The sequence below is a fragment of the Zalophus californianus genome, chromosome 1 (genome assembly GCF_009762305.2).
Source record: "Zalophus californianus isolate mZalCal1 chromosome 1, mZalCal1.pri.v2, whole genome shotgun sequence".
Taxonomy (NCBI): domain Eukaryota; kingdom Metazoa; phylum Chordata; class Mammalia; order Carnivora; family Otariidae; genus Zalophus; species Zalophus californianus.
In genome coordinates, this window is record NC_045595.1 from 215,653,964 (window position 1) to 215,668,001 (window position 14,038).

The 14,038-nt window shown below is 50.6% G+C and overlaps 2 protein-coding genes across 10 annotated transcripts in view; both read left to right on the forward strand.

Moving 5' to 3' along the window:
* Positions 1 to 14,038, forward strand: part of PCNT (pericentrin) — a 127,786-nt gene that overhangs the window by 20,522 nt on the left and 93,226 nt on the right. For 7 of the 9 annotated variants that reach the window (XR_003517818.2, XM_027581722.2, XM_027581727.2 and 4 more), the window contains exons 4-8: positions 7,992 to 8,126; positions 9,879 to 10,134; positions 11,847 to 11,902; positions 13,002 to 13,176; positions 13,660 to 13,796. Coding sequence is in view for 8 of the 9 variants with exons in the window: in XM_027581722.2 (XP_027437523.2) it covers positions 7,992 to 8,126; positions 9,879 to 10,134; positions 11,847 to 11,902; positions 13,002 to 13,176; positions 13,660 to 13,796 (759 nt within the window). In the remaining variant the exon portion in view is untranslated. Of the gene's footprint in view, positions 1 to 946; positions 1,183 to 7,991; positions 8,127 to 9,878; positions 10,135 to 11,846; positions 11,903 to 13,001; positions 13,177 to 13,659; positions 13,797 to 14,038 lie in introns of those variants that run through there. The other 2 variants (XM_027581728.2, XM_027581723.2) reach the window with 2 other exon arrangements.
* Positions 2,432 to 3,134, forward strand: LOC113915813 (60S ribosomal protein L10a-like). Its single transcript, XM_035726656.1, has one exon. It carries the CDS (start codon positions 2,432 to 2,434, stop codon positions 3,083 to 3,085), a length of 654 nt encoding a protein of 217 aa, XP_035582549.1. The 3' UTR covers positions 3,086 to 3,134.

The window sequence follows — 14,038 nt, forward strand, 5'->3', positions numbered from 1 at the left end:
GCAGGTGAGATCTAGATCATAGGCAGGGCCTGGAAAAATGGCCTGGAAAAATGGTTTCTGGTGGGGTCCACAAAGCTCACCTTTAAATACATGTTTTTATACTTGTTTTGAACTGTGACACAAAAACAAAAAATAATCCCTGTGACATATAGCATGTACATGGAAAAGTAGAAACTACACAAGTGTACATACAGCCTAACAAGTACACAGTAAATACCACATGATCCTCCTGCAGGTAAGACACAGGACAGTGCCGGACCTGCTACTGTCTTCCCTTAACCCTGAAGTCAACTCCATTCTGATTTCTGTGGCAGTTATGCACACAGACTTTGTATAAATGTATCAGACACGGTGCTGGTGTTTTTTTATCCTTTCCCTTCCAACATCTTTGCATCCTTGTGTTTTAGATGTGTGTCCTGCTAAACAGTGGGGGATTGATTTTTAAAAATTATTCTGACAGTCTTTGTCTTTTTAGTGGATAGTATAATTCATTTATGTTTAATGTAATCACTGATGTGTTTGAGCTTATGTTTCATTTAGGCTTTCTGTTTGTTTTGTTTCCTTTTTTCTCCTTTTGTGGGGGCAGGGCTTTGGATTATTTTTTATGAGGATTTTTTTTGATTCTCCCTTTACCCATTTTGAAGTAATAATATATTCAGTTTCTATTCTTTTAATGGTGAGCTTATTACATGCAACATTTATACTTGTCTACGTCTAAATTTAATCAGTACCTTCAGTCTTCGAAAGTACAAGGATCTTAGAATACTTAAACTCCATTTATAAGTCCCTTGGTATATGTTTTTGTTATTTTTTAATTATAAAATACACTTACCTTAAAATTTACCATCTTAACCATTTTTTTTAAAGACTTACTTATTTTAGAGAGACGGCATGCAGGAGCAGGGTGAAGGGACAGAGGGAGAAGGAGAGAATCTCAAGCAGACTCCCCACTGAGTGCAGAGCCTGACACGGGGCTCCATCTCAAGACCCCAAGATCATGACCTGAGCCAAAACCAAGAGTCGGGTGCTTAACCGACTGAGCCAGCCCAGGCGCTCCTTAACCATCTTTACGTGCACGGCCCAATCGTATTAAATGCATTCATAGTGTTGTGCGACCATCACCACTGTCCATCTCCACAGCTTCTGTCATCTTGTAAAGCTGAAACTCTGTTGGCTTTTAACGTAAGTCCCCATCCCCCCTCCCCCAGCCCCTGGCAGCCACCATTCTACTTTCTGTTTCTGATTTGGACTATTCTAGATACCTCACATAAGTGGAATCATGTAATTGGGTTTTTTTGTGACTGGCTTACTTCACTTAGCATGATATCCTCAAGGTTCATCTGTGTTGTAGCTTGTGACAAAGTTTCCTTCCTTTTTAAGGCTGAGTAATATTCTTTCATATGGTTAGACCACTTTTTGGTCATCCATTCTTCTGACGATGGATGCTTGAGTCTCTTCCATGGTTTAGTTATTGTGAGTAATGCTGCTGTGGATAAGGTGTGCAGATGCCTCTTTGAGGCTCTGCTTTCAGGTCTTTTGGGTGTATATCAAGAAGTGGAATTGCTAAATCAGATGGTAATTCTAATTTTAATTTTTGAGGAACCTCCATACTGTTTTCCACAGTGGCTGCCTCATTTTACATTTCCACCAACAGCGCACGTTCTCACCAACACCTGTTTCCTCTTTTTTATAGTAGCCATCCTAATGAGTGTTACATTCCTTCTTGTTTGTTTAAGTAAAGTCTGTGCCCGTTGTGGGGCTTGAACTCAACGACCCCGAGATCAAGAGTCGTACACTCCATCAACTGAGCCAGCCAGGCACCCCTGCATTCCTTTTTTTAAAAATAATTTTTAACCCCACAATTCATTCGTCCTTCTATTTATCCAGCTATTCATTGGTTTAAATAAACTTTTAATTCAGGAATAGTTATAGATTTACAGAAAAGTTGCTGAGCTAGTACAGACCCTTCCTGTATACCCCTTACCCCACTTTCCTATCGTTAGCATTTTAGACACATGGCACATTCGTCAAAGCTAAGGCATAAACTCTGCGACGTTACTATTAACTAAATAGACTTGCTTGGGTTTCACCAGTTTTCCCACTAAGAGCTTTTTCTGTCTGGGACCCCTCCCAGGACACCACATTGCTTTTAGTCGTCTTTCCTGCTTCGTCTCCTCGGGCCTCTGACAGTGTCTTAGTTTCTGGTGACCATTTTGAATAGCACTGGTCAGTTACTTTGGGGACTCTCCCTCAGTTTGGGTTTCTCTGATGTTTTTTCATTATTAGACTCAAGTTAGGGATTTGACCACAGATGCGATGTGCCCTTGTAATCTCCTTCTACCAGGCAGGGTCAGCCAGGTTTCCCCTTTTGCAGACTCTCCTCTTTGAAAGTGAGTCATTGACTTTTCTGGTTACTGCGGCGCGAAGAACCATGAGCAGCAAAGTGTCCCGCGACACCCTGTACGAGGCAGTGCAGGAAGTCCTGCACGGGAACCGGCACAAGCGCTGGAAGTTTTTGGAGACGGTGGAGCTGCAGATCAGTTTGAAGAACTATGACCCTCAGAAGGACAAACGCTTCTCGGGCACCGTCAGGCTTAAGTCCACTCCCTGCCCCAAGTTCTCCGTATGTATTTTGGGGGATCAGCAGCACTGTGATGAGGCCAAGGCAGTGGATATTCCCCACATGGATATTGAGGCGCTGAAGAAACTCAACAAGAATAAGAAATTAGTCAAGAAGTTGGCCAAGAAGTATGATGCCTTTTTGGCTTCAGAATCTCTGATCAAGCAGATCCCCCGAATCCTGGGCCCAGGCCTGAATAAGGCTGGCAAGTTCCCTTCCTTGCTGACCCACAATGAGAACATGGTGGCCAAAGTGGATGAAGTGAAGTCCACCATCAAATTCCAGATGAAGAAGGTGCTGTGTCTGGCAGTGGCTGTTGGCCATGTGAAGATGACAGATGACGAGCTTGTGTACAACATCCGCTTAGCGGTCAATTTCCTGGTGTCCTTGCTCAAGAAGAATTGGCAGAACGTCCGGGCTTTATACATCAAGAGCACCATGGGCAAGCCCCAGCGCCTGTACTAAGGCACAGTTCAATAAATCCTAGTGCTACCCTTAAAAAAAAAAAAAAAAAGAGAGTCACTGAGCCCAACACACACTTCAAGGGAGGGAAATTATGTGCTGCGTCCTGCAGGGAGGAGTAACCATACATTTTATTTGTAATTCTTCTGTAAGGAAGATTTGCCTCTTCGCCCCCATTAATTTAATCACGTATTTATATCCATATGGGCTCATGTGTATTTATGTTATACTTTGTGTTACAATCTCAAACTACGTTTTATCTTTTTTGTTGCTTCAAGTATTCCAGCTCTGGCCATTGGGAGCTTTTTCAGTCTGGCCCCTGTGTCCTGGTGACATGTCCCGTCCTTTGTCTTATAAGCACATTGTGGCTTTCTTCAGGCCCATCTTGTGCTCTCCCTGCCTCAGTTCTGAGTCACCCATTTCTTGAAGGGGCCCTGGTTCCTTTTATTTGATGGTGTAGAAACCAAGACCTGGGCGCTGGGTGTGGTCACCGCTTCTGGGTGGCTCAGCAGGTGTGTGTGCACACTAGTCCATGTGCACACACAGGTCTGTAGTTAATTCTGTATGTATCTGTCCGTGTGTACACGTATTAAAGTAAGCTCGCGTGCACCCCGCCGTCCCCGACTCCAGTGCAGCACCACAGGACCCCTCACAGAGCAGCCCACCCCTGCAGGTTTCCCTGTGCGCCCCTGGCTGTCGGCCTCCCCTCCCCCCCGGCCCCTGGTGACTGCCTACCCATTTCTGTTCTGTACTCTTGCCTTTTCTGTGGTACAGACGGAATCGTAGAATCTGTAGCCTTTGGGTCTGACTTTTGAATCATGTAGCATAACAGATAACAAGATTCAGGCCGACTGTTTCTACATCAGAGCTCCCTTCTCCTCACTGCTTTATTGCACGGATGTGCCTGTTGATCTGCTTACCTGGTGAAGGACAGTGTCTTTGCTTCCACATTGTGATGCTGATGTAAGGAATTACTTATTTTTTATTTTATTTTTTTTAAGATTATTTATTTATTTGACAGAGAGAGAGAGAGAGAGAGAGAGACAGCATGAGCAGTAACACAAGCAGGGGGAGTGGGAGGGGGAGAAGCAGGCTTCCCGCCGAGCTGGGAGCCCGATGCAGGACTCGATCCCAGGACCCCGGGATCATGACCCGAGCCGAAGGCAGACGCTTAATGACTGAGCCACCCAGGCGCCCCGATTATTTATTTTTTAGTGGTCAGTTCTTGTTTAGGGTTAGTATCGTAGTTCCGTCGTCTTCATCCTTTATTCCTTTTCTTCCGCGGTGGGGCCACGCTCCTTCTGTCTGCAGAACACGTGAGTACTTCCTCTAGCAAGACCCTTCTTAGGCCAGTGCCCCCAGGTGATGTTTTCCTGAATGTATTTTTGGTTTTTTCCCTTTGTTCCTGAAAGATAGTCCTACTGGTGTGGACATTCAGGTTGGTGGTGGATGTGTCACATGCCGGGTGTTTGTCCAGCTCTGCCCTGCTTCTTGTGTCAGCTGTCGGTCCGCCGTTCTTTTGCCGCCGCCGCTTTGCAGACTTCTATTTGCTGCTCCGGAATTTTACTTCAGCAGGCCTAAATGTGCACTTCTGTTCTTTTACTAGAGCGATGCGGGATCATGGGGTCTTTCTCAGTCTGTGGCTGATACCTTTCGCTTCTGTTGCTTCTAGAAAATTTCCAGGCAGTATCTCCATGCGTAGCGTCTGGCCCTTCTTTCTCCAGGGCCTGAAATTCCAGGGAAGGTTTTCAGAGCTCCTCTGTGTACACCTGTCCCGTCTTCCCTTCTTTTGGTGGAAGATCTCATCTGGGTTCTCTCTTCCTTCACTGACTCTGCTCTTAAATCCGTCTGCTGAGTTGATTTTGTCTTTACTGTCTGTATTTCAGGACATTCTGTTTGGATTTCTTAAAAACAGTGATATTGTTTTGTATTATGTAATGTTTCCTGGAGATACTTTGAAGCTGCTTTTAAGTGTAACTATCTTTTTATGAGCAAATTGGTCTGAATTTTGCCCAGTATTTAGAGTGTGGCAGTTCTTCACTGTAAGTTATCCATATGGCTTGGGGTTATTCTGAGCTGCACACCTGTGTGGGACAGTTTGTGGGTGCTGTGGGAGGTCCTTTTTTCTTTAATATTTTGTTCTCCAGGTACCTGTTACCCTTCCTGGAGTAGCCTGTTTTGTGCTCACTTTTAGTGAGGTGTTTGTGTGGTTTCCCTGAGAATATCTGTGTCCTGGCTTGTGCGAGCCCCTCCAAATGGGTCCCAGATTTGTATCCGATTGGTGTCCCGGGAATAGCGCTTTGCTAGGATGGATTTTTTTTTTTTTTTTAAGATTTTATTTATTTGATAGAGCACAACTAGGCAGAGCGGCAGGCAGAGGGAGAGGAAGAAGCAGGCTCTCCGCTGAGCAGGGAGCCTGAGGTTGAGGCTCAGTCTCAGGTCCGGGAGCTGAAGGCAGATGCTTAACCGACTGAACCACCCAGGTGCCCTTGCTAGGACTTATTTTTAGGTCAGTTTCTTTGGGGATTTCTGCATCCCATGGCATGTATAAATTTGTCAACAAGTATGATGAGCAGGCCTGGCTTTTAATTTTTCAGGAGAGACGCCCCCACCTCGCCTCCTCTGCCTCCGCACTTGGAGATGATGGGTGAGCTGCCTGGCCTTCCCGCATTCAGGCAGTGAGGATATGTGTCCTGTCCTGCCGCACAGGCCTTCAGGACACCTGGCTGTGTCCGACAGTCTCATTTCTAACCGCCCTCCCGGCAAAGCCACCGGTTCTGGGAGCGTGTGGTGCTCCCACGTGTCCCCGTCTCCCTAGGTCGTTCTACGTCCACGTCCCTCCTGTCTGGCACCTGGGCTGTTCCCTCCCTTAGAACATTTAGAGTCACTTTTGTTATATTTTATCCAACAATTCTGATGTTTGTAGCAAAAATGTTTTAAGGTTCTGCCTTTTATCTTTAAAACTGGACGCTCCTACATTACCTTTTACCATTGGAAAAAGCCCTTTAATGTGATGAAGCATTCATAATGATGTTTAATGGGCTCTGACACTCCCCTTGGAACAGTTTGCCTCCACGTTGTGGGCCCTCACAGATAGAGGGGTACTTGCGGGTGCGTCTTCCCAGCAGTGCTGAGTGCTTCCTGGGCATCACTGACATGTGCGGGGGGCAGTGGGAGCCTCTGCAGGGGCGGGGCTCAGGGCTGGGAAGGTCTCAGAGGAGCAGAGGGAGGGGGGCAGAGCCGGTCCAAGGATGGGTCCAAGGCAGAGCCGGTCCAAGCCGGTCCAACTCCCTGGTGCAGGAGGCAAGTGCCAGCTGGGACAGCAGGAGGGACTGCCCCCAAGGGCAGCAGGTGCACTGAGTCTTTCAAGGGAGGGACAAGGTTGGATTTGTTTTCTGAGTGCGTCATCTGGTCTCCAAGCCAGTGACCTCACATTAGGCCGAGTGACCGTGGGGGCCAGTGAGCTGCGCTCATGGGAATGGAGGGATGTCAGGGCCGGCCTTGGGCTGCTGTGCGGTCTCTGTGAGGGGAGGCAGGAGCAGGAGCACTGTGAGGGTTTGGGGGTGCTGTTAACTGGGGTGGGTAATGTCGGAGGAGCCCTAGCTTGGACAGGAAAACTCGGTTCGCTTTGAGTCTAAGGTGCCTTGTAGACAAGCCCGAGAGAAAGGTCTGGGCTGTCCCACAGGGGAAGCTGGGAGGCTTGTGGCTGTAGCAGCCTGCTTCAGGTGGGGCGTGGTCCGGGTGGGGTGGGCCTTGGGGGGGTGTGGGGGAGACTGGGATGCTCATAGAGGGCCTGTAGCTTTTCTTTTCCCTTTGGATTGGTGATGTTGAAAATGTTCCCAGAGTTGGGAAATTTTTTTAAGTAGGCTGTGAGCCCAGCAACAGAGCCTAGCGTGGGGCTTGAACTCACAACCCTGAGATCAAGACCTGAGCTGAGATCAGGAGTCTGACGCTTAACCGACTGAGCCGCCTGGGCGCCCCCAGAGTTGGGAATATTAAGACAGGAACACTTTCTATGGCTTTTGACATATGTTGTCAGAATAGCTCATAAGAAAAAGTTACACCAACTTTTCTGTCATTGACAGCGGTTGTTTCCCCACGACCTTGGTGACATTGCGGATCAATATTATCACCAACTTTTGCTGATTTACTAGCTATAAAATGTTTCAAATTTAGATCTTCAGGTTCATTCAACTTTTATTGGCACCCGCCACTTCCAGGCATTTTATGTACATTATTCCTCCCGTAAGGATCCCCAGAGACAGCGTGGGGAGCTCACACTGCTGTCCAGTATCAGTACCTGCAGCGGCCTCTCTCTGGGGTTTTCTACTTTACCCTCAGCCACTTAAACAGGTTGAGTGTTCTTCCATAGTTATTTTTATTGAGATAGAATTCACATATACAAAATTCACCATTTTAAAGTATATATATCAGTGGTTTTTAATACAATCATTTTATTGTGCAACCATCACAACTGTCTAATTCCAAAGCATTTTCATTACCCGACAAGGAACCCCATGCCCATTAGCAGCCATTCCCCATTCCTCTGCCCTTGCAGCCCGGGCACCCACCAGCCGGCATTCTGTGCCTGTAGATTTGCCTTTTGGAACATTTCTTATTCACACCACACAGTATGTGTCTGGCTGCTCTTATGGAGTCTAACGTTTGGAGGTTATCAGTGTTGTAGCTTCTCTTTATGGCTGAGTGATATCCCTGGATGGCTTTTCCACATTGTGTGTATGCTTCCCCTGTCTGTGGACACTTGGGTTGTTCCCACCTTCTGGCAGTTGTGAGTAGTGCTGCCGTGAACACTGCTGGGCTCAGGTCTCTCTGGTGTGTCATAATTGTTCTTAGTGACTGCTTTCTCATGTGAATGCTCTGGGTCACATCCTTCGTGTTGCTTCTCTAGGACTACGAGCAAGAATATACGCTAGTAATTGCGGAACTAATGAGAAGACAGAAGGGTGAGTCCGGCACACAGCAGCAGGTGGCCATGGAGCTCCAGCGGCTGACAGAGATGCAGCAGATGCAGCTGCAGACCCAGGTGACCCGGGATGCTCGGGCCCACATCCAGGTCCTTGGGGTGTGGCCGACCCCTGCACACTCGCCCTGTAATTTGCACCAGTGGGCTTGGGGATCTGGGAGGGTTGCAGGTAGGAGAGGTTTGTCACAGAGTGGATGGGTGTGTGCTGCAGGCTTGCTATGTGGGGGGCCTTTGAAAGGGCAGGTGGAGAGATGTGTGAGGATGCGTGGGGCAGCGGGTCTGGCCAGGTGCCACTCACAGCACAGCCGGCAGTTTCCCTATCAGCTGCCGCTCCCGCTCATTAAACACAGGTGGTTCAGTGGTCATGAGGGGCCTCGAGGAGGAGAAGCCGTGAACCAGGCTGTCCTGGAGGCACATTCGACTCCCCTGGTGGCTGCCACCTACGGGAAACAGAGGGTGCTCTGGACACGCCCTTGCGGCGGGAGTGCTGGTGCGCATCCCTGCACCTCACTGTGGCCTCCCTGTCCTGCTGGAGCTCCTTACCGGCCTCTTTGGAGACACATGTTCTTTTCCCATGGTTTCTGCTTATTGCTCTCCTTTATCTTTTTTTATTTCTTCATTTTTAAAGATTTTATTTATTTGACAGAGAGAGAGAGAGAGAGAGAGCATGAGCAGAGCAAGGAGCCCAATGCGGGGCTCCATCCCAGGACCCTGGGATCATGACCCGAGCCGAAGGCAGACGCTTAACCGACTGAGCCGCCCAGGCACTCCCCTTTATTCATTTTATTTTTATGCTTTTTTGGTGTCCCTTAAGTGCTAAGTTCCAGACATGTTTTTCTGTTGTTTGTATTAACTGGGAATAAGGTATGCTTCCTGGAACCCTGGCCTTCCTCCACTTTCCCCAGGTCAGCGGAAGGAGCACAGATTCCCTGTATCTTAGCTAGGCACAGAAGTGTCTCCTTTGTTCCCTCTGCCCACCTTCCAGAGCAGTGACGTGCAGAGCGCGTTCATCTCTGGTCTGGAGCGTGGGGTTCCTGATGGGGTCATTAGCTCAGCCACTGCTGGGCCCTGCTTGGCCTCACATTTGCCCTCGTAGGCAGTGACTGTCCCGAGCCTCCTCCTGTCTGTATTCTGGTTCTTTTTTTTTTTTTTAAAGATTTTTTTTATTTATTTATTGAGAGAGAGAATGGTAGAGAGAGAGCATGAGAGGGAAGAAGGTCAGAGGGAGAAGCAGACTCCCCGCTGAGCAGGGAGCCCGATGCGGGACTCGATCCTGGGACTCCAGGATCATGACCTGAGCCGAAGGCAGTCGCTTAACCAACTGAGCCACCCAGGCGCCCTGTATTCTGGTTCTTGTCCCATGGTTCCGGTGGGGGTCTTGCAACACCTGGAATGGCTGTTCACCTGGCTCCAGCCAGGATGGGCCTATGGGCTGGGGAGCCTGCCTGAAGGGAGGTTGGGGCCTCCTGCGTGGCCACTGGCTTTGTGTGGCCTGTGTCCTCGAGGAACGGCCCCAGCGATCTGCAGAGCTGCAGTTTAGGTGGAGGGAGAGCATATGTGGGCTGGAGGGGCTTCAGGATAGGATTGGGTGGCTGTTTTAGGTGGTTGGCGAGCTGCCAGGCTGTGCCTGGGCTGCCTGAGGTCCTGCGGGGTGCTGGCCGGTGCTGCAGCACGAGGCTCGGGAAGCAGGTGTAAGAGCCTGTGGTGGTGGTGGGAAGGGGTTGCTGCTGCAGTGTCTTGGCAGACACGGACACGCCAGGCAGCGTGCTGGTGCTTTCCCCAGCCCCCCAGAAGCCCCTCTCTGTCCTGCAGCAGGTGCCTTCCCTGGAGCTGGAGGCGCTGCGCCTGAGTCTGAGCAACATGCACACGGCTCAGCTGGAGCTGACGCAGGCCAACCTCCAGAAGGAGAAGGAGACGGCGCTGACAGAGCTGCGGGCCATGCTGAACGGTCGGCATGCCCAGGAGCTGGCCCTGCTGCGGAGTAGGCAGCAGCAGGAGCTTGAGCTGACCAGGGAGCAGCACGCGCGGGAGCGGGAGGAGATGGTGCAGCGCTGCAGCCGGGAGACAGGTACGGGGCTGCAGGCTGGGCGTGGGCTTCCCCATGACTTGTCTGCGACATAAAGGCCCCTACTGCTGGTTCTGGGGAGGCGGGCAGGGCCCCCATCAGGGGCGTGTCCCACCCACATCTCCCTGCCCACGCACGAGTGCCACGCGTTCGGGGCCCTGTCTGTCTCCTGGGTGGAGCAGTGTGCTTCCTGCTCTGTGGGGCTCTGCTGTCCCCTTGCCTTCTGTCCGCTCATCCAGTGGGCTTGTGTTCATTTCTGAAATGGTGTCACATCATTGGAGGTGATCTGCTTGTGTGCTGGAAGTTTCTGTGTCCACCTCTTTGACGGGACTGTGTCTGTGCCCGACCCAGATGCTCCTGGACACAGACCCCCACATCCCACAGGCTCCTCACTCTGCTCCCAGTGGGGCCACGTCGTTCCCGGTGGACGGCTTAGGCACCTTTCCTTTGGTGGTTCTCTGGCCTAGACTGAGCCCTTTATTTGCATCTAAGATACAATTTTATGTTTTAATGGTTTTTTCCTACTTTTTTGTTAGTCACTACTTTTGTAAACAGTTTTGTAAACACCAGCTTGATTGTGCTATAATTCACATACCATACAATTCTCCCATTTAAAGTGTGTGTTTCAGAGTCATGCAAACATCCTTACAATCTAAGGTTAGAACATTCATCCCCCAGAAAGAAACCCATGCCCATGAGCAGTCATCCCCATTTCTCTGCTCATCTGCCTGTTTCTTGAGTTTTTCATTTGAAAAATGAAAGCAGCGTGCGTGGCCCTGGATGTGTTGAAAGTCTTCCTCCTCCGGGTCCCACCCCCAGCCCTCAGAGGGAGCCAGTCTTCTCGGGCTCTGGGGATACCGTCCCATGTTTCTTCATGTAAATTCAAATAAACATAAATAAGTAGTTTTATGTCCCCCTGCTTTTGCTCATTTTTGAAAATACAAAACATGTTTTACCTTGGGCCCTTTCCTGTCCTGTTTTCTCTATGCTCACCCCCGGAGATGGGAACACACAGGGGCGCATGCCTGCCCTCTGCTCTGTGAGGCTCTGCCTTGGGCTGGGCCCCTGTGACCTCCCCTCAGAGGTGGTGCCTGGCTTTTGCTTGAGCTCTGGGCTTGCTCAGGCCCCTCACCTTCCACGTGTGACTTTGGCTGGCCCCAGCTGCCCCTTGACCCTTCCCTGAGGCCCCTGCTTCTCTTCCTGGTGCCCACACCCCCAGGTGTGCACACCTCTCAGTCCATGTCAGGTGACGCCCACTGGCCCAGCCCCCTTCCTCTTCTGCACTCCCAACACCTGGTACCTCTTGTGGTTCTTCCTTGGGGCTCGGGAGCTGCCAGGTCCTAGAATGTCTTTGCCTGTCTGTCTTCCATACCTTGCCTGGAGTCTGGCATGGCGGGAGCCTGGACTACAGGCCCAGGGTGTGTGAGGGCTCGTGCGGGGCAGACAGACCAGAAGGGGGACTCGGGTATAAGGTGCCCAGGGACCCCCCAGCTTGGGGGCTGTCAGGCTGGCTGAAGGCTCCGTCCTTGCTTTGGGCAGGAATATAATTCGTTCGTTACGTCACACGTGGAATTCGTGTTCCCTCACAGACCCGCCCTGTTGTCCTGTGAGTGTTGGCGAGTATTCCTGTGGAGCAGCCTGTGTGTGCCGGCAGCCCTCTCCCCTCCAAGTGGTCAGACTCTGTGATCCGATCTGCTTTTATGTTTTTCTTGCAGCCGAGCTGAAGGAGAAGTTACAGGCAGAAATGGAGAAAAACGCGAGGACGATAGAGGTAGACGTGGGTAGAAATGCCGTTCTGGGTGTGTGGCGTCTCCCCGTTCCCTCCATCCCTCCAGCTTGCCTGGAGTCCCCACAGGAAAGCCCCTCACCTGATTCAGACAGAATCCAATCAAAGCTTTAATTGAACATGCAGGTAGAAAATGCATTGCCTTTTGCTTTAGAGGAAAAGCATCCTTTTCTTTGGACAGTTTGAATTTGTCAGCACAGCTTGTTGGGTGTTTCATGTGTACTTGTTCTATAACATGAAGCTCTTTTGCACCCTCAAGTCTGCTCCCAGGTGGCCTCACTGTGCTTCGGGACTGGCGGACGTCCCAGGGCAGGGAGGTACCCCATGGCACTGAGTAAAAGTGAGGGGTGCAGGTCCCAGGCACCTTGCGGGAGCTTGGGGGAGGGGGGCAGAGATGCTGCGTGGGCAACGCCGCAGCCGGCACCATGTGCTGGGCTAACCACACGGCCTGTGCTGGTACACCCCTCCTGGGAGAGAGTTCTGTTCAGGGTGGGACAGAATTAGCTCCTCTGTAAGGAAGCCCCTCACTGGAACTTTTCATCCTGGCCATGGGTCCCTTTCTCAAGGCTACATTTGTGGAAGGCCTGTTGGTGCCGGTGACAGCAGAGGAAGGGGCTGGTGAGGTTGGGGGACGTTGATGACGTCAGGGGACACATAAGGGTGTTTAGGTCCTGGCTGCTCTGATCGGGCAGTTGGTGGAGGGCGGCTCTTAGTCCTAGGTTAGAGGCTTGTGCCCTACCCCTCTAAGCTGGACGGTGGGGACTCATTTCTTAGGGCATGTGGGACCAAGCCAGCCCTCAGCAGAGGTCAGGTGATGTCACTGTAGCGTCCTGGGTCTTTCGTGGAGCACGGGTGTGTGAATTGTTGAGCATGACCTCCGTCCACGCTCTGTTTCTGGGCAGGTGGTCCTTGCTTTCTCTGCTCCTGTCCTTGTTTGTAGTGGGGACCATTCAGCTTCCTGTAGTGGCAGTCTGGTCTGGGCACAGTGACTGCCCACGCCTGGCTTTCAAATGCAATTTAAATTTTTTACCACAGATAGTACACTCTTGGCCCATAGTCTTTTTCCTCTCCTTACTTGAATTAGAACCTGAAGCAAGACTGGGAGTCGGAGAGAGGTTTATGCTTAGAAAACCTACGCAGAGAATTGTCTGCAAAGCATCGGTTGGAATTGGAGAATTTACAAGACCAGTTTAAGAAAGAATTGGCAGAACAGAAAGCTGAATTGGAGAAGATTTTTCAAGCCAAAAATCAGGCTGAATGTGAGTTTCAAATTAAAATGAGCAGGTTTGAAGAGGGGACTGAGTGCTTGTGTGGAATGCTAGAACAAAAGTCACGTGCCATGCCAGGCTCACGCTGGGCATGAGCATCCTGCATTTCACTGCCAGAGGGGCTGTGGGTGCGTGTCGCCCACAGTGGTGGAGACGGGTGCGGGGCCCGCTGAGTGGCTCAGGCTGAGCCTGGGGGTCTCCCCTCGTTGACCACAGACTTCTCAAGCTCCCTCACCTCTCCTGAAACCTTTGTTTCAGAGATACTTGTCCATGTCCCATTATTAAATTGTTACCAAGAAAGTAATGCTGCGATTATTTATTCTTGTCACTCGGTGCCACCGCGGTGAGGAGGTGGTGCCTGTCCGGGCCGCTCCCAAGGAGCGCAGGGTGCTGGGGCCTCGGGGTCCGGAAGGAGCTGTGCTCCTGCGTGGTTGAGAAGGCCACGCCCTCAGGGGTGTGTGTGCTGCTGTCCAGGTGCCCTGAGGACTCTGGAGACCCAACAGGAAGCAACCCTGCGACAGTTACGCGAAGACCTGCAGTCTGAGCGCGGTCAGTACGTGCGGGACTTGGAGCAGAGACTCCGAGACCAGGAGGCAGAAAAACAGATGGAGGTGGGCAGGGACTTCTGTATTCCAGCTGGCAAGGGAGGGGAGGTTTTAGAAGATTTTGGATGGGATTGTTTCACGTTGTTATTTGCTGAAACTTAAGGGGTAAATATATTTTTTATTTTTATTTTTTTAAAGATTTTATTTATTTATTTGACAGAGACACAGCAAGAGAGGGAACACAAGCAGGGGGAGGGGCAGAGGGAGAAGCAGGCTTCCCGCGGAGCAGGGAGCCCGATGCGGGGCTC

What these genes read in the sequence shown, in the direction of transcription:
- LOC113915813 (XM_035726656.1), top strand. Translation starts at nt 2,432, where the DNA reads ATGAGCAGCAAAGTGTCCCGCGACACCCTGTACGAGGCAGTGCAGGAA.